Source organism: Pygocentrus nattereri, chromosome 21 (genome assembly GCF_015220715.1).
Source record: "Pygocentrus nattereri isolate fPygNat1 chromosome 21, fPygNat1.pri, whole genome shotgun sequence".
Classification (NCBI taxonomy): domain Eukaryota; kingdom Metazoa; phylum Chordata; class Actinopteri; order Characiformes; family Serrasalmidae; genus Pygocentrus; species Pygocentrus nattereri.
Genome location: NC_051231.1, coordinates 32,107,549 through 32,134,116, shown reverse-complemented (window position 1 = coordinate 32,134,116; position 26,568 = coordinate 32,107,549). Strand labels below are relative to the sequence as shown.

General features: G+C 41.6%; 1 protein-coding gene across 14 annotated transcripts in view; it reads left to right on the top strand.

Annotated features, from left to right (window-relative positions):
* cacna1da (calcium channel, voltage-dependent, L type, alpha 1D subunit, a) overlaps positions 1 to 26,568 on the top strand; it is a 118,726-nt gene that overhangs the window by 25,053 nt on the left and 67,105 nt on the right. For all 14 annotated transcript variants that reach the window (XM_037532039.1, XM_037532037.1, XM_037532032.1 and 11 more), the window contains 5 exons: positions 11,298 to 11,437; positions 17,340 to 17,512; positions 21,187 to 21,339; positions 23,050 to 23,246; positions 25,953 to 26,056. In XM_037532039.1, coding sequence (XP_037387936.1) covers positions 11,298 to 11,437; positions 17,340 to 17,512; positions 21,187 to 21,339; positions 23,050 to 23,246; positions 25,953 to 26,056 — 767 coding nt within the window. The remainder of the gene's footprint in view (positions 1 to 11,297; positions 11,438 to 17,339; positions 17,513 to 21,186; positions 21,340 to 23,049; positions 23,247 to 25,952; positions 26,057 to 26,568) is intronic.

The window sequence follows — 26,568 nt, the reverse complement described above, 5'->3', positions numbered from 1 at the left end:
ATGGCTCTGGCATCGTCACGCTGGCCTGCCTGAGTTTTCCTCAGGTGATCTCGTGCTCACGCATTAATAAACGATCCCGCTCGCAGGCACTGAGTCATCTCAGATTTTGGAATCGCACTCACACAGAGACACACACATGCGTACGCACAAACACACTTCTGCACAGTCATTTGTGTAGACATTAAACAAACTAAAAGCCCCTATGACTCATCTGTAGAAAGGCCTGCTGTTAGAAGGACAAAAAGTGAATGAGCACAGGGGGGCTGTCTCATTCTACACCGGGCATGTGTGTGTGCGTAAAGTCTGTTTGTGCCTGTGCGTCTGTATCCTTGGGTCACAATAACGTTAGTCATTTTCTGTGGCTGTCCACGTTGGAGCTGAGCTTCCACATTTGCATGTGTTTTAAGCTAATGAGCTGCCAAAATGATGTTGCTGGGCAAATTAAATGGGGCTTTGAACTGCCTCGTTAAAAACCCTCACCTGAAACGCAGCAAAACAGGAGCAAATACTACTCATACCACCCCCTACCCCACTTGCATTGGGAAATCATCGTATATAACAACACTGTCTAGATCTGTGTCATAAATAGTCAAATTATCTACTGATTATTTTGATTTGGAAAAAGGCCAAATAATAAAAAAGGGCTATAATAACAAACCATGCACAGTAGGGCTGGGCAATTAATTGAAAAGTAATCGAAACCAACATTCAGAACCTCTAATCAACGTAATCTAGCACGTGTCGGTTATTTAGATTTTTTTTAGTTCTGTTACTCCTTCCCGACTCTGTTCATGTACTGTCCCCTTATAATCTCGCTAACGCGCGTGTGGTCACGTATCTTCGCCCCGGCCACTCCGCAACATGGAAGCTAAGGCTACGTTCACACAGCAGGTAAAAGTGGCCCAAATCTAATTTTCTCACCAAATCAGTCCTAAACTGACCCACACGCGCAAAAGAAGAGCGTCACGCTGCTTCACGGCTCATCCAGAGGTAAACAATCACAACAGCCGACGAACACCAGTCGCTCCTGGAGGATCAGCTTCATCTTCACCAGCATCGCGGGAGCCGTCACGAAGCTTCACTGACTGACAGCTGGGCTCATCACCCAGAATGTGTTCGAGCCGGAGTAAGGGCGCGGTCACTTCTTTGGTTCGCGCCCTCGGAATCTTTAAGCTTTGCTTTCAGACTTTAAACTGTTCTTTGACGCTGCAGCCTCGTTCTCCTACGGCTCTTCAGAAAGAGTGTTTTGGATAAGCCTCTTCTAATTTTTCTGCAGAAATATCACTCCAAAGGTTTATTATGGTAAATTATGATGAATGTTGAGTTGGATTGAATTAAAAGTCACGTGATTTCTGATCTGGCTGTTGAGATGATTTACTTTAAGCTGTGCACAGCATATTTACAGTACAAACGTTTTCCATGAAGTATTAGGGCAAAAAAACAAACAAAAAAACCCTAAAAATAATCGTTCATTAATCCTAATCGAGGTAAAACATTCAATAATTCATGATATTGATTTGAGGGCATATTGCCCAGCACTACTTCACAGCTTTGCAAAGATTCCAAAATGCTGTGTAGTTGGTTGCAGTCTAAGTTAGTCCAGTTTGTTTTTGGACATAAGAGAGAAATATGAAAGATATGGTTGTTCTCTTAGAGTTGGCCTAGTGAGTGTGGACACCAGCCTTCTATCTGAGGTTACTCAATCTATGTTGTTGTTGAGAAACATCTCAGGAAGAAACTGGCAGTCTGTGGACTAGTAGTATGGACTCCTGCCTGCTTGCCATGCTTCTATTTTCTCTTGCACCACCTGCAGTGCCACCTCCCCCTGTCAGTTGCATCAGACAATGCTGAGGCTCTACAGCTTCTCAGCTGCGTCTGGTAGTGTAGAGTAGCGATCAAACCACTTTGGGAGCCAGAACATTTTTCAGCAGCAGCACTGCTGCGTTTTGATCCAATCAGATCAGCGCAACACAGACTAACACACCACCACCACGTCAGTGTCACTGCAGTGCTGCACCCAAATAGTACCTGTTCTGTGAGGGTGAGAGAGACAGGTGGACTACAGTCTGTAATTATAGAACTACAAAGTGCACCTATATACCTATATAGTAAATGGATAAAATGGACAAGGAGGTGTCTGACTGCATTGTGCCAAGTGTAAAGTTTGGTGGAGGGGGGATCATGGTGTGTGGCTGTTTTTCAGGAGTTGGGCTCGGCCCCTTAGTTCCAGTGAAAGGAGGTCTTAAAGCTTCAGCACCAAGAGATTTTGGACAATTTCATGCTCCCAACTTTGTGGGAACAGTTTGGGGACGACCCCTTCCTGCTCCAACATGACTGCGCACCAGTGCACAAAGCAGGTCCATAAAGACACGGATGAGCCAGTTTGGTCTGGAACAACTTGACTGGCCTGCACAGAGTCCTGACCTCAACCCCATAGAACACCTTTGGGATGAATTAGAGCGGAGACTGTGAGCCAGGCCTTCTCATCCAGCATCAGTGTCTAACCTCATAAATGTGCTTCTGGAAGAACGGTCAAAAATTCCCATAAACCCACTCCTAACCCTTGTGGAAAGCCTTCCCAGAAGAGTTAAAGCTGTTACAGCTGCAAAGGGAGGACATCATATTAAACCCTATGCGTTAAGATTGGGATGTCACGCAAGTTCATGTGCCAGACGAGAATACATGGAAATATAATGTGTGCACTACAGGTGTGTGTGTGTGTGTGTGTGTGTGTGTGTGTGTGTGTGTATATATATATTCACAACCTACTGTTGTTGCTTTGTCCGTTTAGTGGTTTATTAAAGTGTACAGTGTAAGTTGTCACCATGTAACAACATTTCTAAATTTGTGCATGTCTGGCTTTAGAACTGCAGCTCAACCAGATAAACAAAAGACTCCAACACGACATAAAACATAAAACGTGAAACATGAGATGTGATTCTTGCTGTCACTGTACTGTTGTTGAAAGAGACAGGAGGGAATTGATACCGTGAAACTATGTTTATTTACAGCTGTACAGAAGCGCTTTTCTGACATGGAACGAAAGCTGCTCTTCTCCGCTGCAGCGATAGTCAATCCAAGTTTATTAATGTAGCATAGCACTTCATTTAAAATCATCTCGATTTGAAACATTTAATTGTAGCATAATGAATCATTTAATTGCGCTTACTTACACTGCTTAACTACTTAATATTAATTAGGCTTTTCAGTACGTATCTACAAAAAAACAATGTACTCATGCTCTGTGTGAAAAATGGTGTGAATGCATCCCTTATTTTTAAAAAATACACAGCGCACACCGGCTGTGTGTTTGAGTCTTCTATGATAGGAAATATCGTCATGTGGGCAAAGAGATGTGTTGTCATTTTGAATCATGTCACTTCTGCCATTTGGCTCTTGCATGAATGTCATTGTGTGTGTGTGTGTGTGTGTGTGTGTCTTCATTCTTCTTCCCTTTGTCTTAACACATTGTTACTGAGCATAGATTGGATTAATGAGTGAATGAATGAAGTGAATATAAACATCAGCATTAATACAGTGCTTCTTTACATCACTGTTAAATACAGTGGAGAATCATTTGAGTCATCATGGTTGTGTAATGTAAACTTAAGGAGTTCTGGATGATGCAGCAGCTAGTTTGCACACCATGTTCACCAATTACCAACTCTTTGAGGGGGAGTCAGAGAGAGAGAGGGGGGGGGGGGCAGAGAGAGAGAGAGAGAGAGAGATAGAGAGAGAGAGAGAGAGACACAGAGAGAGGGGGAGAGACACACACACAGAGAGAGAGAGAGAGTGACAGAGAGAGACACAGAGAGAGAGAGAGACAGAGAAAGAGAGAGAGAGAGAGAGAGAGAATGAACTAATCCTGTGAAGTGAATGCTGCTCAGGGTCTTCTGCGTATAGAAGTCATTTACCTTTTAGGCTGTCGTCTGTTACGTCCTTCACTTTTGTCTTTAGAAATTGTGTTAACCTCTTATTGAGGTTCTGTTGCAGTCCTGCAGCTCTTAGTGTCGTCCTTTGGTGGTTCTGGAACTCTCCGGGGGATTCTTTTGTGGGTTCTAGATAGAAATGAGCAATTTCACCATGTTTTATTGTTACTGTGATAAATTACATAGTGATATGCTGTTCTGAGCGTATCGTAACTCATAACCTTATATGTGTTCCTTCAGCGTGTCACGCATTCAAATGGAGCCCTAGTGTGGCCAGAGTGAAGGGAGTTCATTAGTTTATGACCTTCTGTTGTCCGTTACTACCTGTAAAGGCATGTGTTGCATGCATTAAGTCGGGGTTACACTACATGATTTTTACACTGATTGTAGCCCCGATTCTCAGTCTGGCTGAGTCTGAGCTGGTCGGCTCTAGTGTGCAGATTTCTGAGTCTACAGTTGGAGAGAGAGTCGAGTCGTGTTTGAGGGGTGCAGACTCAGATTTACAGCCTCCCGATCGCATCTCAGACCAGTCTGAGTTCATCAGACGTCTGATTTTTTTGAGCCGAGTGTAATCTGTTAGTGTAAACTGATCCACGACTCAATCTGAACAGATTCCTGCAACAGCCAATGAAAACAGAGAAAACAAAGAAAAACAGAGAAAAGTCTCTTAATGAGTCTTTTAATGAGCTGAGTTTAAGGCACAATCAAGTTTATGTACATTTAAAATTCTAAAATAAAATCACATTTTTAAATCCACACGCCACTCAAACATGTTTTCCAGCAGGAGCAGCTCCAGTTTGGTTGAGTCTCCTAGTAACGGAGAACGCGAGTGTTTGCGAGAGTTTGCGAGAGTTCAGTGAGCTCCGCTCAATTCAGCATCAGCTTAAAAGTTGAGTACTGTGTGATCCCTGATCGTTTAGTGTGGATCCCCAGTATTTCAGTCACCCCAAAAATCGGCAAAACCCAGGGGGACAATCTGAGACGCCCAATCTGCTGAGACTTTAGAAGTTGCGTAGTGAACCCAAGGCTTTAGTTTCACTTTTACAAGCGTGGTTCTCAGATGTAGTGAGTTATTCATTTGTAGCTTGCTGTGGTCAGCTCTTAGCCAATAGCTGTTTGGTTATGTGTTTGTGGTTCTGGTTTGTGCTGCAGTGCTGTTGAATGCTAAATGAATGAGGCTGCCTGTGATCTGTGGCAGGCGTTCCTGATCGTTTTGTTGTTCAATGATAATTTTACAGCCATAGATTCTCACACAAACACACAGATGTGCTGAAATACTGACCGCTGCCTTCCTGCACTGCTGCTGCGTCTGTGATAAAGGCTGCGTTCAGACAGCACAGCCCAAAACAACATTATATCATACGGCAGGGATGCGGATTCTGCGGGCTCTGCTCATTCCATGCATCTCTGCTTTTTTGATGCGGATTTGCAGATTTTCCTATTCCTAGTGGCTCACTCTGAGGTGCTGGTCAGAGCGCAGAGAGGCAGAGGAGGGAACTGTCTTCACTTTTAGGCTGCATTTAGGCGGCTGAATCTGCACCGGAGACACAAGGAATCCAGCTGTGATATAGGCCTCACAAGCTCTCCAGTGCATTCATACCACACCAAAGAATGAACTAGAATGTAACTAAAGCTCAGCAGTGAGGAGCTGAACTTTACCCTCCTCTGCTGTCACTGCAGACCGGCAGGGGCGTCTACAGAGCAGCGCTAGTAGCTGATAATAAAGTAATCTTTTTTTTATTTTACATTTTTTTTATTTGAGGGTCCCATTTCACAGGCCAGGATTTCAACCACTACCCCTTGAAACAAATCGAAAACAAGGGGTAGGGGTAAAAATAAGGAATGGGACTGGGCCATATCGTCAAATTCTGCCCAACACTCGATGTACAACAGAACTTTATGCTTTATGCATACTGTTAGCGTTTACATTAAACTAAGGTGGTTATCGTAAAGCTAAAAGTCTCACATTTTTAGGTTTCTTTGGTTTCTTGTTCACCCGCCTCGCCGGGATTTCCTTTTTTCTCATAACTCTCTGTTTGGAGTCTCTGAAAAATCTCCGTTTGGAACACTTCACCCGACCCCTCTGTCTCAACAAGAATCAGGACACCCTAAATGAAAACAAAGGGCTAGGGCAAAGTGGTAGGGGTGAGGCGTGAATTGGGATTGGGCCTGGGTGTATGTTGTCTGTATAGTCTGTGCTTGTAGAACATTGAACAACTGCATGTTTTATTAGTTTTTATTTAATTTAAAACTTTTTTTTATTCATAGTTTATACTTTATTTTTGCAATCATTTGAAAATATTTTTGTGGCATTTTTAAATGGTATTTCTGTTTTGCTGGCACATTCTGTCCAATATATTTTGTTTGTAAACCTCAGAAAAACGAAGTATCATTAGACGTGTTGTGAAGTATTGCGATTTCTTTATTTTTACTAATCTTGTGTGTTTTGTCATTGCACCGTATCTCAGGACCCTTGTATCGTGATGTGCATCATATCGTGATTCAGGTTCAAGTCTTTGCTGGATGTGTGTTCAGTTAAAATGTAAAACGAAGTTTTGGTGCGGTTTTCTAAGTGGACGGTTTGTGTATGTGTGCGTAAGCTGAGTTAGAGAAACACTGTGTGTGTGTGTGTGTGTGTGTGTTAAAAAAGAAAGGAATATGTACTGTAAGTCTTCAGAGCATAAATAAGCTGTGATGAGTCAAGAGATATTTATGGTTTGCCCCACAGGCCCCCTCCCCCTCACTGTCCTTCTCTCTCGCTCTCATTGCTGATGTATGAATAAAACAGATGGGTGAAGGGCTGGAGATGCATTTTTCACTTTTTTTCTGTCTCTCTCAGCAGTGACAGTGCCATTTTGGTAGGGAAAGACATGCTTCAGTGGTGTTTACACACATGACATGACAAGTTTGTGTGGTGCCAGCACCCTAATTAATGTCAACAAGGGAAAAAAGTGCAAGTTCGTTATAGTCACTTTTTTTAAGCGGTCCCCCCGTCTCTCCGCCTGTCTCTTCACTAGCACTCAGAAACTAGAAATGTCGCTAGAAAGTCATCCACTAATTTACTTGATCCAGACGTCTTTGTTTTTCACGCTAATAAGATATATGACCTTAGGGGTGTCCAGTCTTATCCGCAGACGGCCGGTCTGGCCACAGGTTTTTACTCCAGCAACGCAGGAGATCACCTGATGCAACATTTGAAGACTAAGGCCAACTAATTAAACACCTGGCAGGGTCAGGTGAGCTTCAGCCTATTTGGAGTGGAAACCTGCAGGACACCCCTGTATTACAGCACGGCTGTTGTAAAAGTAGATAAACTGGAAGACAGAACTGTGTTTGCTGTAATTCGAAAAGATTCATCTGATTTATTTCACTTGTAAATCGTTCCAGATCAATTCAGTGAACTGTAAATGGTGGAAATGAGCCTAAAGTTTATTATGTAATTTTATAAGTGCTCAATATGAACCTCCTCCAGCTGTGTGGACGACATCAACGCCACAGTCAAATTCATCCCATACTTGATTGAGCCTGTCAGGCGTCGCTGCTCTCACGGCTCTTTCAGCGTGATTTCGGAGATCATCTCTGAGCTCTGAGCTGCTGGAGCTTCACTGCCCACGAAAATCCCGCTGCAGTTATGACGGATTCACTCGTATTGAAGTGGAGAACACAGAACGCTCTGCTCAGGGGTCTCAGCTCCTCTCAGACTGAAGGGAACCCGTCAGAAACTCTATGACCTCCTTCAAATGAGCAACTTTTAAGGTGCACATTAAGGCATTCAGTTGAACACACACAGCTTCATTGCACATGACTGAGGTGTTCTTGAGCAAGACACCTAACCCCCAATTGTTCCCTGGGCACTGCGGATTGATCTGCCCACCGCTCCGGGCAAGTGTGCTCACTGCCCCCTAGTGTGTGTGTGTGTGTGCTCACTAGTGTGTATGTGGTGTTTCACTTCACAGAAGGGTTAAATGCAGAGGTGAAATTTCTCCATTGTGGGACTAATAAGGGTCAATTAATCTTAATCTTAATCTTAATTAAAAAGGATTGACTAGAGGAAGCCACTCTGAGGCTGCACATGAACCTAAGGTCACCATGACCAACGCCGAATGGGGGCTAGAGGATTATAAAGCCCCCAGCATTGGGCTGTGGAGCAGTGGAGCTGTGCTCTCTGGAGTGATGCAGCTCCATCCAATAGCTTTGGGATGAGTTGGAATGATCCAGAGCTGACCAGCCAACATCAGTACCTGACCTCGCTAATGGCTAAATGCAGTCAAATCCTCACAGCAATGTTCTGACATTTAGTATAAAGCCTTCTCAGAAGAGTAGAGGCTGTTACTGCAGCAGGCGAGTGACGGAGTCCCCGTAAATACCTTTCATTTCAGGAGAAATGGTGCATCCAAACTTTTGGATGCATTTGAAAAAGAAAAGAATTGAAACAAAAATGATGATACGTGTAAATCAAATAAATAAATAAAGCTGTTTATTAATTGGTTTATTTGTTTATTCATGTATTTATTTATGTACTTTTACTTTCCGAGTTTGCTGTGTCTGCAGTTTTGACATTTTCCCCTCCTAATGTCTTGATTTTTTGAATAGTTCAGGAAATTTAAAAGGCTCTCTCTCTCTCTCTCTGTCTCTCTCTCTCTGTCTCTCTCTCTCTCTCTCTCTCTCTCTCTCTCTCTCTAATTGTCCTTCTATGTCTTTCTCTCTCTTTCTCTCAGTCTCCACTAACAGCCAGTAGCCCTGTTCACCCTTTTATGATGGTAACAAAGGGCTCCGTGTCTCTTACACTGGGCTAAGTGCTCCACTCAATCGTCAGTAAATTGTTGGCAAAACGAGGCCTGCAGCAACTGGGCTTCCCACTGTCCACGCACACACGCGCACATACACGCACACACACACACACACACACACACACACACACACACACACACACACACACACACACACAATATTCTCTTTCTATGCAGTAGACTCTATTGTGCAAACTCAGCATTGATGTCGAGCACTCATAAAAGGAGGAAAGAGGAGGCTGAGTGTGTTTGTGTTTGCTGTGCCAGTATTTTAAGAGTTAAACGAGCGTGTATAACACTGTTAAAGCACTGACAATCCACCTTATTCTGCAGTGAAGCACTCTGTATGCTCTGCTGCGTACTGTAGGTGCTGATTGTGGATTTACTAGGTCTATATAAGGCTGTGTTCTTGAGTAAGAATGATGCTGCACCTTTGCTTTCTAATGACTGAGAGAAGGCAGTCATTTTTTAATGGTATAGTGGTTGGTTAGTGTAGTGGGTAACACCTCTGCCTTCTACACTGCAGACTGGGGTTCAGTCCTCAGCTTGGGTAAGCACCTGACACCATACCAGTAAGAGTCCATGGGCAAGACTCCGAACACCACCTTCACCCACCTGTGTAAAATGATCAATTTGTAAGTCGCTCTGGATAAGAGCGTCAGCCAAATGCAGATCTATGCTCTAAAGCTGTTCAAATGATGGATTAATAAACACAAAATTGATAATCCTCTTGAACCTTTATTTAACTGATGAAAGTAGAACATTTCTATTAATAAATACATACATTTTAATCATTAATATTTTGTCTGGCCAACTCGACTGTATTTTGTAAATATAAACACATTTTGAATTTGATTTCTGCAGCACACTCAGAAAAGTTGGGAAATTGGGCGAAGAGTGAAGCGTTTGTAGAAGATTTATGCCACAGCATTTTGAAAAGTTTTGCGATGAGCAGGTGAATTAGTAATGGGTAAGTTAGGCCTTTTGCCATCTAGGGCTGAAAGATGAATCACTTTTATATCGAAATCATAATTTAAGACCGTGTCAAATGTGTTGCATGTGGTTCTATATTGCACCCAAAAGGGTTCTGCTATTGTTATGATACTAAGCTTGTAAAAGAACATTTAATGCTGTATAGAACCCTTTTCAAAAAGGTGCTACACAGAACCGTATACAGCACGCTCTCCATAAATCCAAAGAACCATTTCACCATGCAGAGCTTTTTAAGCACGCACATGGGCTGTTGAGTGTTTATGGTTCTATAGAACCATTTTATTTATTAGAGGACCTTTGAACAACCTTATTTAAGTGTGTACGTTGGCAAAGGGGAAATTGAAGTGCTTGTAGAAGGTTTAGACCAATCAGAGGCAAACAAACCTCCATGTGTTGTGACATCACAACCACAGCTTCCTGGCAGTCTGGCTCACTGTATTCAGGGGTCAAGCCTGAAGCCAAAATAAATCAGGCCTGAATCTCAATTTATAAATATGCTAATTCAATTGCAGACGCAATATTATTCCAAAATCACAATTAGATATTTTTCCCAAATTTTTCTTACGTATCATTTTCTTTGTATGCGTTCAGATGATATCTTGGGTGCAATACATCTCTCCTCCTCTCTTTTACTCTTTACACTGTGTGTAGGGGTCTACGCTAATAATGAATACTGATCTACTGGTCAGCTGATCAGATCCAGCCGGGTAGCACAGACCCATTCAAACAGTTTGGATCTCTTTCCCAGTTTCTACAAGCCGTATTCCATGAGCGACTTATAGTCTCTGGTCATATGTACCAAGTCTCAAGAGGAAAAACAGCACCCAAGAACTTCTTTATCCTTATAACTTTTTACTAGGTTTATTTTATTTTATAAACTTTTTATTTATTTGTTTATTTTTATTGTCAAGTTTTTTAGGTTTTCCGTTTTGGGATTTCAGCTGAGTGTGTAACGAATTTCAGTTTGGATTTCGGCCTATGATTTTCATTTTGGCACATGGTTAATAATAAACATGTTTGATATTATGGGGCTATTTTTGACTTTTTTTATGTCTATATCTGCGTTGTTAGTTCATTCACATAACTTTGTCTCATTCAGAAATGACTTTGTTGTTGTTTCTCTAGCTTATGTAATCCTGGAATCAGCGCTATCTGGGCCATATTGTACTCGGACTACCTGCGAGTGTAATACCTGCAGAGAGGCAGGTTTAGTGCTTGACACTGATAAAGGTTCAGCTGCTCCACTATGACCAGGGCTGCGTGGCAGACTAATCCAAAAACATCCGGTGTGCGTGCGCGCGTGTGTGTGTGTGTCGGGGGGGTATTTGAGTGTGTGATGGAGACAGAACAGAGGCAGGATTGCAGTGTCGAAGTCTGGCCGTGTTCACTGGCTATTGTCCAATAAATCCACACTATCAGAGCAGCCTCATTTAACTCATTATGCCCTTTATGTATTTTCTGTTCTTATGTGCCCAAAGGAATCACAGTGTTTAACGTTAGGTTCAGTGTACAGTGAGAGCATCCTCTTTACAGATATAGGATCATAAACACTCATTTTCTCTTTCTGTTTCTCTCTGCCTTCTAGGAAACAGTTGAATATGCCTTTCTCATCATTTTCACAATTGAGACCTTCCTCAAGATCATAGCATACGGATTAGTTATGCACCAAAACGCGTACGTCAGGAATGGTTGGAATATGCTGGATTTTGTCATTGTCGTCATTGGGTAAGTATGACTGTTCACTGTTTTCCCCACTTTGAATTACACTGCTCGTAACTCCACTTGTTGTTTTAAGCCTTGTTAGCTTTCTAACTGTTAGGCTGGGCACACACCACACAGCAAAAATCTGCTGTGAGAGCACTCGCACTAGACGAGAGAGCGACGGTGAGTATAACACACACGAGTTTGGGCTACGAGTAAGAACTCAAACTCCCAGATCTCCTCAGATCACATGACACACACAAAGCTGAACTTACTGGACCTGCTTGTGCTGTTATGCGCAGCAAAAGTGAAAGCTGCGGATTAATGTGGGGCAGAGAAGTGCTGATATTACAGCGAAAGCTGGAGAAATATTTCCCTACAAACTGCCAGCTGAGCTGAAACTGTAGAGTGACCTGACGTCTGGGTCACCATATAAACGTAATAATGACCCTCATATGCCTCTGTTTTACACACAGCTCGTCTGTCTCCACTCTGCTGTTCAGGCGATGTGCGTGCACGCCTGTTTCTCAGCTCTTCTAGCTCTCTGATTGGCTGTTGTTTGAATCACTCACTGATTAAATCCATGGGATTCTCAGGCTGCAGGACGGATGAACGTAAATATCAAACATGTTTTATAATGCTGGAAGGTCTCTGATTACTTTAGAGTTCGATTTGAGGACTAAAGATTCACTCGTTTCTCTTCTCGCGCTACTGGTGTGTCGCTTTCAATCGAGCTCCCGACCTGGAAAATCGCTTAATGTTGTAAAAGTTTGTCACAAGGGATAAATCGGGCTTAAAACTGAGCGGAAAACTGTGTAGTGTAGGCCCAGCTTTGGTTCAGTTTGTTTTTCCATATTTTGCGATTTGTGGTAAGTTCCCAGTGGAATACGTTTGCCTTTATTGATCAACTAGCGCCTTTTCTTGGATGCCCAAGTTTGAATCTTAGATATCTGCCTTTTTTAGATGAACATTTCACAAGAGCCTACTAGTAGTATTAATATTAGGAGTAATAGTGGGAGTTGTAGGAAATATTAATGCTGCTAGTAGCAGTGTTACTACTAGTAGTAGTAAAAATGCTGTATAATTTGCTATTTCTGAGCTTTTTCACTAAGAAATCGGTCATTATTGGCTGTAAATATCTGAAGCTTAACCTCTAACTGTGTGTTTTTTAATTATTGTATTACAAACGTTCTGCTTTTAAAATTACATCATAAAATTATTGAGGTCCTGTTTATTTGAACACATTACACATATGTGAAATATCTTAAGCCCTCAGAAAATATGACAAGTGTCAGGTTATCTTTAAAATGTGCCTTGATGTCTCCAGATCTTTGACTGAAGTATAGCGTCACTGTGTGTACTGCTATAGGGCAGTGCTGGTTTAGAGCAGCCAAATCAACAGCTGCACTGATTTAAACTGACCTTCAGGCACCAGAGTACGACAGCTCCAATAGCACACATGGTCTCAGTCGAAGGTGAAAAACATGAAAGCACAGAGGAAAATACTGCGTTTTACTGCTGCCGTGAGTGCTTGATTAGGCTTGTTTTAATCAGTACATGCTTTGTGTTTGATGATATCGATTCCCATAGCACTTTGACGTATCTACTCATAGTTAAGCTGTTATTAGTGTAAATGAATGTAACATCCCATAACAATTATATTGTTGAAATGTCGCTGATTTTAAATGAAGCACATTAGTTACCTTGGACTGAGTAGAGTTGCAGTGGAGAAGAGCAGGTTTTGTTCCAGGTCAGAAAAGCGCTTCTGTACAGCTGGAAGTAAAGTATGTTTCATAGTTTTGCTCCTCGTCTGTCTTGTTTAAAAACAGCCTCTGTAGAACAGACAACAGGATTGTGAAACTAATGCAGGTCACGTGTAAATGTTTTGTTTTGTCGGAGTCTTTCCGCTGGCTGATTGAGCTGTTACAGTAGTTGAAGGCCTGTGATGTGATGTGCTCACACTGTACAAATAAATGCTCGGTGTGGCTGAAACGCAGCGCCACAGTCAGCTCTGTCTGCAGACAATTATCAGAGCTGTTTCATTCTAAATAACAGGCTGCGCATCCAAGTGTCCAGCAGGAATATTGAGAAACTGTGCTATAGCAGCTTCGCTAACTTGTGCCAGACTGCGCTGAAGCTAAAAGCAGGTGGTGATGTACAAGGGTGGGACAATATGGCCTCTTTTCAGCATGTTTTACAATGACAGATTCACCGTATTAACGTTTATGTCTTGCTGTTCCATTCAGTCAAACAGGGTAGAGTCAGGGTAGAGTCAGCATATCACTGGCTGTGTTTACATACGAAGATTTTTGCCAATCCGATTTAATACAATCAGATTACAGATTCAGACTGAGGTGTTTACAGGCACTCTACTCCACAGTCTGATGGAAAGTCTTCGTTTACATGCTCACTACTAGTGATCCGATACAAAATGACTCTAGCGCTTAGAGTAAACGTTACCGTGACAGCGAACATCACGTGAGGTCCAGTCAGAGTGAGATGAGCAGCAGTGAGCAGTGCTTGTGTTTTTATTTACTCTAAAATGACGTCAGACTCAGGAAAACGTCCTTCACGTGTCCTTATTAAAGACGGCCGAGAGGAAGACGTCGTGCTCTGAGACGCATAAGCTGGACGTCCGTCCCACCGCCGTCTTTTAAAGATCAGAGCATGAACTTCGTCTCCTCTGCAGACCAGTTTCTGCTCCGCCGTGATGAATGTTATAAAGTCTCACTGCAGAACGGACTTACGCGTTCCGATTGGAGTGTAATCAGATTCAGGTGTTTACACGGATATTATTCTTCTATTTAACGGATTTTTTACAGGATTACCCACCTCGTCCAGTCGGATAGAAACTGTATTCCTAATGGTCTCAAACGGACTAGACTATTCCGATTTAGGTGTTTACATGGACGTATTCTATTCCGATTGAGCTATTAGTCGGATTATTAACTGATCATTAGTATTAGACTCTGTCTCTTACTGTCTTTCTCTTTTCCTTTTTCTCTCTTTCTTCTGTCTCTTTCTCTCTGTCTCTTACTGTCTTTCTCTTTTCCTTTTTCTCTCTTTCTTCTGTCTCTTTCTCTCTGTCTCTTACTGTCTTTCTCTTTTCCTTTTTCTCTCTTTCTTCTGTCTCTTTCTCTCTGTCTCTTACTGTCTTTCTCTTTTCCTTTTTCTCTCTTTCTTCTGTCTCTTTCTCTCTGTCTCTTACTGTCTTTCTCTTTTCCTTTTTCTCTTTTTCTTCTGTCTCTTTCTCTCTGTCTCTTACTGTCTTTCTCTTTTCCTTTTTCTCTTTTTCTTCTGTCTCTTTCTCTCTGTCTCTTACTGTCTTTCTCTTTCTCTGTTCCTCTTTCTCTTTCTTCTGTCTCTTTCTTCTGTCTCTTTCTCTCTGTCTCTTACTGTCTTTCTCTTTTCCTTTTTCTCTCTTTCTTCTGTCTCTTTCTCTCTGTCTCTTACTGTCTTTCTCTTTCTCTGTTCCTCTTTCTCTCTTTCTTCTGTCTCTTTCTCTCTGTCTCTTACTGTCTTTCTCTTTCTCTTTTCCTCTTTCTCTCTTTCATCTGTCTCTTTCTCTCTGTCTCTTACTGTCTTTCTCTTTCTCTGTTCCTCTTTCTTCTGTCTCTTTCTCTCTGTTTCTTACTGTCTTTCTCTTTCTCTGTTCCTCTTTCTCTTTCTTCTGTCTCTTTCTCTCTGTTTCTTACTGTCTTTCTCTTTTCCTTTTTCTCTCTTTCTTCTGTCTCTTTCTCTCTGTCTCTTACTGTCTTTCTCTTTCTCTGTTCCTCTTTCTCTTTCTTCTGTCTCTTTCTCTCTGTTTCTTACTGTCTTTCTCTTTTCCTTTTTCTCTCTTTCTTCTGTCTCTTTCTCTCTGTCTCTTACTGTCTTTCTCTTTCTCTGTTCCTCTTTCTCTCTTTCTTCTGTCTCTTTCTCTCTGTCTCTTACTGTCTTTCTCTTTCTCTGTTCCTCTTTCTCTTTCTTCTGTCTCTTTCTCTCTGTCTCTTACTGTCTTTCTCTTTCTCTGTTCCTCTTTCTCTTTCTTCTGTCTCTTTCTTCTGTCTCTTTCTCTCTGTCTCTTACTGTCTTTCTCTTTTCCTTTTTCTCTCTTTCTTCTGTCTCTTTCTCTCTGTCTCTTACTGTCTTTCTCTTTCTCTGTTCCTCTTTCTCTCTTTCTTCTGTCTCTTTCTCTCTGTCTCTTACTGTCTTTCTCTTTCTCTTTTCCTCTTTCTCTCTTTCTTCTGTCTCTTTCTCTCTGTCTCTTACTGTCTTTCTCTTTCTCTGTTCCTCTTTCTTCTGTCTCTTTCTCTCTGTTTCTTACTGTCTTTCTCTTTCTCTGTTCCTCTTTCTCTTTCTTCTGTCTCTTTCTCTCTGTTTCTTACTGTCTTTCTCTTTTCCTTTTTCTCTCTTTCTTCTGTCTCTTTCTCTCTGTCTCTTACTGTCTTTCTCTTTCTCTGTTCCTCTTTCTCTTTCTTCTGTCTCTTTCTCTCTGTTTCTTACTGTCTTTCTTTTTCTGTCTCTCTGCCTTTTTCTTTCTGCCTCTTTCCTTCTCTCTCTGTTCCTTACATTTCTTCATCAGCCTGAACATAACTCACTCACTTCCTATTAGCCCCCTACACACACACACACACACACACACATACACACACACACACACACACACACACACACACACACACACACACACAAGCACACGGATGTACACACGGAGCTCTTCATGCAGTTTTATGACCCAGAAAAGACACGTGGAATAAATCAGGCTCCTCACTGCTAGAATGACTCACTGTCTTTCCCCACACTGTCTCTATTTTTCATCTCTCTTTATCTTTTTGTCCATTTTTATTCCACCCTCCCTTCCTCCTTCAGGAATTCTTTATCTCCCCCTCTTGATCTGTCTCTTGTAACAGATTTTTTTTTGTCCCTTATCATTTGTTCACTTTTTCAACCTCCCTGTCCATCTTTCTCTTCATTGTCATTCTGCTGTTCTTTCACTTGTTTCTCCATCAGCCTTTTGCAAAGTATTTTAGTTTTCTATTAATATCATCCTGTTTCACAGTCACTGCACTGCAGTCTCCAGCATGCACTGCAACATAATGTGTGCTCTGACTTTCCTACACCAACAAAAGTTCACCTCAATTCTACACAATTCTACTCATTTCCACACCAGTCATGTCACCATTTCAGCTGCAGGTCAACCAATATAAACACTTAACATCAGCCCAGCGGCTCAGAACCTGAGCCCAAGTCTTAATGAACCTGCAGCGAAGGACGCCAGGAGTCCAGTTCAAACAGATATATAGATATAACTCCTGAGTCCGTTTAAATGTTGAATATTCCAAGTGTACATGTAATATTTCAGAGTCTACTACAAGTGTCTGTATATTGCTGTTGATATTTTGAATAAACAGTGGTCAGTTCGAGTTACAGCACAGCATTAATTAAAAAGGAAATAAAGACATTTTTCTCTGGCCCTTTTTTAATATGGCCCTTTCACTGGTTGAGTTAGACACCGCTGTACTAGTCTCAGCTGAACATCTACATTTGGATCAAGGGGGAAAACTGGATGTGTGTTTTTTAGCGTACCATTTCTTTAAAATGGGGGACAGACTATCTCATAAGCCTTAGGACCTAATAGCCTGAGATCATGAGGAGTGAATGAATCTGTGAATTAAACTTTTCAGTTTATGGATTTATAGATATGGAAGATGTGGACTTTGTTAACTTTGCTTTTTCTGTGTTCAGAGTGAATCTCGAGAAATATCTTTCACATTGCTTTCACATTTTGCAGAAGAGGTTGCTATAGGAACAAGAAGACCAAAAACATGTTCTACTTGAATCTGTGTAACTACATAAGAGTAGAAAATTTGAGCCCTTACACATTCTCCGTCCAACTGACTCAGCTGATTTTGCAGACTGTTAATCATCTACTGTCTTTCTGCAGATTGTTCAGTGTTGTCCTGGAAGTTTTGACCAAAGACGGAGGCAGTCAAGAGGCGGAAGGCACCCCCGCCGCAGCCATGCACGGCCATGGGGGGAAACCGGGAGGTTTCGACGTCAAAGCCCTGCGAGCTTTCAGAGTGTTGCGACCCCTTCGACTGGTTTCAGGAGTACCCAGTGAGTGATCGTTACCCTCTGTGTGACTTTCACTGTAGTCCTCCACAAAAATGCACCTACATGGAGTCCAGCTGCACCTACATTAATTGAATCCTTAACTACATTTACTGAAAAGAGACAGCTGGAAAATCCTTTATGTCCCAACGATATGAACTAATTCAGCTAAAAGTAGGAATGTGCTGATATGGAATGTCTAAGCTGATAATGATAACTGATAACAATTATAACTGATAAATTATAGCAATAATATGATATGATGATACCAGTGACTGATATTTTTACTTTTATGCATTTTGGTACATCAGCGCATATGGTACAATTTCACTATTGGACCGATAATAATACAGTTTTCCCACTGAACACGTACAATGGAAAAATGATATCTCGCAACTGAAATCATCTTAAATCTAGTCAATAAACCAAATATTCATTGTCATGAGATTACTGTATGAATATCATACGTTTATTTTACCTGTTTCTATTGTTTATATACATTTAGATAGATAGATAGATAGATAGATAGAGCACTTTATTCATCTCAGAGGGAAAGTCATGTATTACAGCAGTATGAAGTACAGTAAGGAGCAAAACAAGAGCAAAGCATTCCTGTACATGCTGGTTGGTTGGTGTAGTGGTTAACACCTCTGCCTTCTACACTGTAGACTGGGGTTCAGTCCCCACCTGGGCAAACACCCTACACTATACCAATAAGGGTCCTTGGGCAAGACTCCTAACACCACCTTGCCCTCCCTGTGTAAAATGATCAAACTGTAAGTCGCTCTGGATAAAAGCGTCAGCCAAATGCCGTAAATGTACATTACTATACAGATACATTAATAGAATCAAAGATATGTAATAAGAATAAATGAAAACAATAAGTATAAGTAAATAAGTAGTCGCATCGTCTAAATGTCCAAGCAGAAACATACAACCGAGCGATTAAACGTATATAGAGCAATAACTTCTATTCAAAATTGAGCAATATGGACAGGTGCATAAAGAAAGTGGCAGTGCATATTAATATGAGTAGAGAGATATAATGTCCAGCTGGGGCTCAGTGAGCCTGTCCTGTTAGTGGCTCAGTGTACAGCAACGTCCTGGCACAGTGAAGATGTGATGCACTGTGTCATTGCTCTTGGTACAAACGATCACCTGTACCGTTCCTTCCTGCTACATTTCACTGTTTGTCCAGTGAAATCTTGAAAAATAATTTTTAAATAATGCAGAGAATTTTGCTTGTGGAAAATTCTGGAAGTCGTGTTTTGAAATAACCAAATGATCTGCCAATGGATTAACACTTGACCAAATGCACTTTATAAACGATAATGAGTACAAATATGTAAAACAAGTCAATGTCTATAAATATTTTGAATACTCTTGTGTATATATGGACTGAATTTCAGATGATTTTACTTACCAAGATGTCGTTATTACTGAATATTATGTATGAATATTAATATTATGTATATTAGTATGAATATTTGCATATAACTAACTACTTCCTAACATTCTTTGATTATTTGCAACATTAGCATTTTCAGGTGAAATATTATTTCTGAGGGTTCATTTACTCACTCATGCACCCCCCCCCACCCCCCCCACCCCCCTCATACACAGCCATACTCTCCTGAGTCTGGGGCCCCGGGAGTCCTGGAGCACAGGAGCCCCTTGGTGGGGTGGATGTGGGGTGAACGCAGCCACAGTATGCAGCCATATGGCAGAGGGAGCTCACTGGCCCTCGCTGCCGCCCCCAGGAGTGTTCGTTCAGAACAAGCTGTTAAACTCAATGCCCCAAAGACATCTGCTCTGTGTGTGTGCGTCAGTTTCCCTTAACTTAATGCTGTTCAGAAAACACGCTCAGGCAGACAGACACCCGGTAAATGACAACAGATACATATAGATGAATAATTAAGTATCACTCATTTTGCAGTTTCTTTATATTTATTTGTTGCTGTTACAGTGATGATACTTTATATTACTAACATGGTGAAAATTCATAGGCTACATTTACAAAAGTGGCCCAAATATGACTTTTTTCTTCATGTGTGACACAAGTATGTCGTCTGTGTGTCAGTATGAACAGCAAACAGTGACTGAAATCCGATACGTATCCGATCTGCGGCAATGCCACTCAGTCTGAGCAGCCAGGTCGGAATTCATGCGACTTTTACGTCAGTCCAACTCCACATTCCTCATAATTTGGCACTGCTGAGACTCATAAACATCCATCCATCCATTTTCTAAGCCGCTTCTCCTTCAGGGTCGTGGGGGGGGTTAAAAGTGAGGATCTGAGGATGCGAACCAAGAAGTGCCCGCACCCTTTTTAATGAGAAGCTGGAACACATTCTGGGTGAAGAACCCAGCTGTCAGTCAGTGAAGCTTCATGATGTCTCCTGTGATGCCGGTGAAGATGAAGCTGATCCTCCGGGAGCGACTGGCGTTCGTTTATCGTCGTGATTGTTTACCTCTGGATGAGCCGCATGAAGCAGCGTGATGTGTTGTTCTTTTGTATGCGGCTCAGTTTAGGAGCTGATCTGTTCAGACAGATGTCACATGAAGTTCAAAATTAAAAGATAATGTGAACAGTTAAACAAAAAAAATCAGATTTGGTGAGAAAATTAGATTTGGGCCATTTTTACCTGCTGTGTGAACACAGCCTTAGTCACAAATCATGGCTAGTGCTTTTAACGCTTCATACTACAGATGTGGCTTTAAAATCATGCAATATTTATCATCTTCATTAACAGTCCAGAAGCTTTAGGCATGTAAATTGTACCATGTAAAACTATTTATGTTTGCAGTAAAGGAGTTTTTGCAGGTAAAATCAGCATATATCATTAGAATAAATGCAAATATATGTAAAATGCAATAAAAAGTCCGTAGTTGATAATCTTGTGAGGTAGTTTGAAAAACTTGAGTTTCATTTAACCTAATGTAGTACTGAGTGGTCAAATACCGGGCTGCCATAATAGGAGGTTGAACTGGTTAAATGAACACATTTACATACATAAAATCACTACTTATTGTATTAATATTGTTTGTATGTGTTCTTCTGAGCAAAGATAATACTTACTGCCAGATAAATGGCTTTTTGTTCTCAAGTGCCTAAACCTCAGTGTGATAATTGTGTTAACCTACACAGTTTACTGTGCAAAAAAATCATTGCAGTGGACCATTTCTCATTGTTGAGAAGTGCAGATCCTGTACAGATCCTGTACTGTTGTACTACTTACTAATGAGATGCTTCCTTTTCTTGCATATTATCTGGTACTGTGAGCACATTTGGTTCTAAAAACACCAACAGAAAAATAGTGTCTCACCCACGATTTGCTCTTAGGATTTTGAGCGTCTGCCAGTGGCTTAGTGCTGCCAGGCTGTGGAAGGTGAGCGGTTTGCTGTAGCGGTGAGGCTGCTCTAAAAACAATAAGCCTGCTAAGGGAGAGACCCCCTCATTTGCCTTCAAGTGGAATTCACTCTCAGCTGGAAACGTTCTTCCTGCCTAATCCGCTAATAAAAGCTAACCGTGTAGCTGTGGGTGTTCGTACACACAAATACTGTTAGAAACTGTGCGTTTGTGGGTTTACACTGTAGGATTGTACAACGATGAACTCGTACTGTTGTGTAGGTGTCAACACTCACACACTCTTCACACTAACCGTAACGTGTGTCTGCAGGCTTACAGGTGGTGCTGAACTCCATCATTAAAGCCATGGTTCCCTTGCTCCACATCGCTCTGCTGGTCCTTTTTGTCATCATCATCTATGCCATCATCGGCCTTGAGCTCTTTATCGGCAAAATGCACGCTACCTGCTTCATCACTGGGTCAGGTGAGTCATTTGAGAACATGCACAGCTGTGTTCGCCAAGAAAATCCATCTGCTTAAAAGGGAATTCCAACATTTTTTTTTCCCAAAATACCTGCAGAATTCAATTGCTGAGGTGTCATTCAGAGTGGCTTGATATGAAATGGTTTATTGTAGAGAAGCTTACAGATTCCTACAGATTTCTTTACAACCTACACGTCTCTTCTGACCTTTGAATTGAGATTAATGGAACAACATAAGTAATTCTGGAACATATCTATTGTTCTGTGTTGAGAAATAGCAGTAAAATAGCAGTAAACACCGTGCATGACCAGTGTCTCAGGCCCGTTCATAACCATTTCATGTAATGGCTGTCTGTGAGGGAGCTTTGAGAGACATGAAACACAACATCTAATTCTTATCAACGCCATTGTAAACAGTTCTGCATGGAGCATTTCACATCAAACCACTGACTTAATTCAGATGAATTAATGCTTAACTTTAATTATGCAGAAATTTTAATGATCCCTGGAATTCCTCATTAGTGCCATGGACAGGTGGCAGTGACACAGGGCGTTTTCATATTTAGCGCGAAAGTGCGCTCAGTATCATTCAGGGCTTGTTTGGGGAGGGCGTCATCTTCACAGCTTTGTTTTCACACAGGATTTAAATACTTGAGAGTCGCGGACTGATTGGGATATTCTACATGTTACTTACCGACTCTCAAACGTGATGAACGGCTGATTATTATTACTGGTTATTACCGGGAGGGAGTTTGACACTGGGATTAAACTCAAAGACAGGGCACCTCTTTTATTTTTATTTATTTTTTTTATATATAAGATTTGCTGTCAGCATTTAATAAAACAAACCTGTAATAAATTGAGAGGCTTTACGCTCACTCGAGGAAAAAAAAACATGATGATATTTTGTTTATGTAGCACTGGGCATCTTCAAAAAATGTTATTTGCACCACCTCTTATAAATAAAGAAGAAGGAAAACTGGAAACGGGGAACAAGATGGTATGTTAAACCAGTCAGGTTATTTGAAGTACAGCTCCTGGGTCGGAGATCTTTTAGACTTGTTGCTGATCGCGTTTCACGCTTTCAGGTGGTCCAGAGATGGGTTAGGGCCACATCCAGGGTAAAAAACAGCTTTTACACTTGACCACCTGACCACAACTCTTAGTGCCCGGATAAAAACTCGAATTTGGACGCAACTATAGTCTTCATGTGTTGTTGAGTTTGCAGTTGTGCTGTGTGCATAGACATCTGACACAGCCTGCAGTTTGACCTCGTCTATTCTATATCTCTACTGGGGTAATAGTTTCTTGTACTCTGTTAAATATACTTGTCAATTTTTCATGGACTTTGTTTTTTCCTGAGCGTTTCCAGATGCTGACAGGTCTATTTGTGAGGAAAGGAGTCTACTTTTAGTCATTAACATTTAATTACGAATGCCTTTTTGGGTCTATTTTCATTCTGTAACCTTGCTGACAGCATCTGTACTGTTTTGTGGCTCATTGTCTGTGGCTTTTGAGGTTTACCATTTTATTCTAGACCAATATTGCATCCAAATAGAGCCTAACCAAATTATCCTCCTGCACTTATAGATACAGGATGTACTTTTCCACTGCTCTGGTTGTGGGGGGGTTATGTGTCTCTCTGCCATTTGTTACTATTTGTAATGCATTTTTACTGTGTACATTTTCTGTCTCTGTGTATGTGGGTGTAGATTTCATAGCAGAGGATGAACCTGCACCGTGTGCGGTAAACGGTCATGGTCGCACATGTTCCATTAATGGTACCGAGTGCAGAGAGGGATGGCACGGCCCAAACGGCGGCATCACCAACTTCGACAACTTCATGTTTGCCATGCTGACAGTGTTCCAGTGCATCACTATGGAGGGCTGGACAGACGTGCTCTACTGGGTCAGTATCACCGCAGTCCGTGGGTTGTGCTTCGCTTTCAGCTTTCACCTCTCGGGCTCATTTCACCATTTCACTGCTGGGTCAGTACTCTGAGCTCTGGGATTGCTTTAGTGCAGGAGTGTGAAGATTCAGTCCCAGTGGGCTGCAGCACTGCAGAGTTGAGTGTTTTCACAGATCAGGCATGTCTAATTCAGCTCAGCTAATTGTCAGGTGTTTTGCGAGTCAGCTCTGAAATGCGGTTGCCTACGCACTACAGCAGCAAAGTTCACTATGCGCTGCTGCAGCAATTCAGATTCATTAAGAAAAATTATGGAACATGTCCAAGGCAGACTCTCCTTTTTTGGCACATGTTGCTTTATAGTGGGGGTGCTCAGTTGACCTGTTCAGTTTGCACCCACAGATGTGTAAAAAAAACAATCAAATTTAGGTTGGAGTTCAGAGTCATTGTATTAAATTTCAGTTTCCAGTCTGAAGTGTCTGGACTGTGGAATGAATGGTAGACAGTTTTGAAATGAATGCATCATTTTAGCTCAATTAAACTGCAAATTCACAGAATGAATTGTCAGAGAAATGTTTGGTTCCATGTGGTTTAATATTTGGCTAAACTTTCAAAACATGATTCTTCAAGGGTCCTTTTGTAAAGAAAATGGTGCTATTAAGAACCATGAACACTCAAAGAACCCTTTGCATGATTAAAGTGTTCTGTGCATCATGAAAGGGTTTTCACATAGATTCATTCAGTAGATGCTTCTATATAGAACCTATATAGCACAATGTCAAGCTTGTAACAATAGAAGAACCCCTTTGGGTGCTCTATAGAACCCTTTTCCAAAAGGTTCTGTATAGAACCATCTACAGCACATTCTCCATCAGTCTAAAGAACCATTTCACAATGCAAAGAACCATGTTTTCCTGCAGAGGGTTCTTTGAGTGTACATGGGTCTTAATAGCACCCCATTCTTTACTAAAGAACCCTTGAAGAACCATCTATTTAAGAGTGTGGTACAGTTATCTGCCAAGTATCGACTTTTGCTCGTATAGATAAAATGGACCTTTTTTGTCTTTTTCAGTGAAAGAATGCATGTTTTGTGTGATTCACATGAGAGAGGTAATGTTTCCAGGTAATTATGTTGGCGTGATTTATTTTATTCATGCCGAAATCGGAATAAAATAATTTTTTACCATAACGTTTTCAATAAAATAAAGTGCAAGTTTAACACTGAGGTAACGTTTAGTCAACCGAATCATCCTCCATGACGTTAAACAGTCGTCTTTCTTCCACGTCACAGGACTTTTGTCTCTAAACCGGCAGAATCCTCTCTCCTCCTAGATCTGCATAGAGGAGAGGGCGAGATGGCTAGCAGCCCACACACAGCTTTTCTTTCGCTCCACACGCAGCTTTTCTCCCTTCCCCACCCACCACTCACATTTTGCTGTAGGACATTGCTGAAGTATCTCAGAGCTCCAGAGCGTATTGGACCCTTCGTCCTGAAGGGCTGTGGTGTAGTGTGGTCTCACCACATTGTGCTCCATCTATACAGAAAATAATTCTCCATGTTGACACTTACTTTGCTTATTTTCTGTCTAATTCTGCCTGCAGTTGTCCTTTTCATTGATGTGTGGTGTGTTGCTTCACCTCAGTATAGAGCCCATATGTCAAACACAAGGCCTGCAGGCCAGATCAGGCCTGCCACACAATCCTATCTGGCCCGCAAAAGTGTTTTAATTTTCTGTTAATATTAGCCCGTTTCACAATGGGTTGCACTACAGTCCCCAGCATGCACTGCAACGTAATGTGCTTCGACTCTCCTACCCCAACAACGGTCTATGGGACAGCGGTTCTACACAATTCCACACCAGTCGTATCCCCAAAATGCATTTCAGCTGCAGTTGTAAACCAGTATAAACACTTAGCCTCGGCTCAGCAGCTCAGAAACTGAGCCCAAGTCTTAATGAACTTCAACCAAGTAAATAAAAAAATACAGGTGAAGTTTTTGCGTATTTTATATCATATTTTAAATAAACAATGGCCAGTTCGTGTTACAGCACAACGTTAATTAAAAATTCTCTGCCTCACAGATTTGAAACAGTACACTGCTGTATTTCAGTTACACCTTCAAACTTTCACCCTCAGAAGTCCAGCTGCTCCTTGCGTTGTGGTGTTGAAAAGTAATCACATAAATACATATTTAACTACGTAATTAGTGTCCACTCCACAGCTCCACTCACATTCGGTTTACATTCTGTATTGACCAGTTCATGATTTTGTCACGTCAAATTATGACTAAAAATAATGGCGGAAATGTGAAGGAGAGTTTCTTCTCTCTGTAAAAAGGCTACACACACGAGAATTTTTCATCAAATCAGAATATTTTGTTTACTTGCAAACAGAAATGTGATATGGGTTGATCCGAACTTACGTCAGCATTTCTCTGCTCGTTTCAGAGAGCTACGAGTCAGAAATAACGAGTATGAAATTACAGTATGCTGGCTGGTGAAAACTGACCTCTCATAAGGTTTAAAAGCCCTGCTGTTGAAATGCGGCTGTATTCTGAGGTGTAGAAGCTGTTTGTGCTGCTACGTTCTTTGCATGACTTTTCTGTCTGGATGCTTTGTCTTCTGCTGTTTCAATCTGCCTCTCTGCCTCCCCTTCCTTCTTTTTCTCTTTTTTCTCCTCCCTCGTTTCCTATTCTCACTCTCTCTCAGATGAATGATGCAATGGGGATGGAGCTGCCGTGGGTCTACTTTGTGAGCTTGGTGATCTTCGGGTCTTTCTTCGTGCTGAACCTTGTTCTGGGTGTTTTGAGCGGGTGAGGGATTCCTGTTCTCCACTCCCAGCTTCTCCTTCTCTCTCTGTCTCTATCTCCCCTTTTCTTCATCTTTATAGCCCTTTCTCTCTCTCCGAATCTACTTCCTTCCGTCTTTCCCTCACTTTTTCTTTCTCTTCATTTTTCACTCTTTCGCTTTATTCCTGTTTGCCTTTACTTCTCTCTCTCTCTCTCTCTCCTTCTATCTCTCCTTCTCTCTCTCTCTCACACACACTCTCTCTCCCTCCTCTCTTTTTTCTCTCTCTCACTGCTTTTCTTTACTGTCTTAACTCCTTTCATTCTCCATTTCCCCCCTCCTTCTCTCTCTCTCTCTCTCTCTTTTTCTCTCTCTCACACTCCTTTTCTTCACTGTCTTAATACCTTTCATTCTACACCCCCCCCTCTCTTTTACTTCTCCAGCCCCCCCCTCTCTGTTTTCCTCTATAATGGACCCACCCCCCCAGCCCCCCCTTTATGGTGTAACACTAATCTTTGGACTCCTACAGGTGAACGAT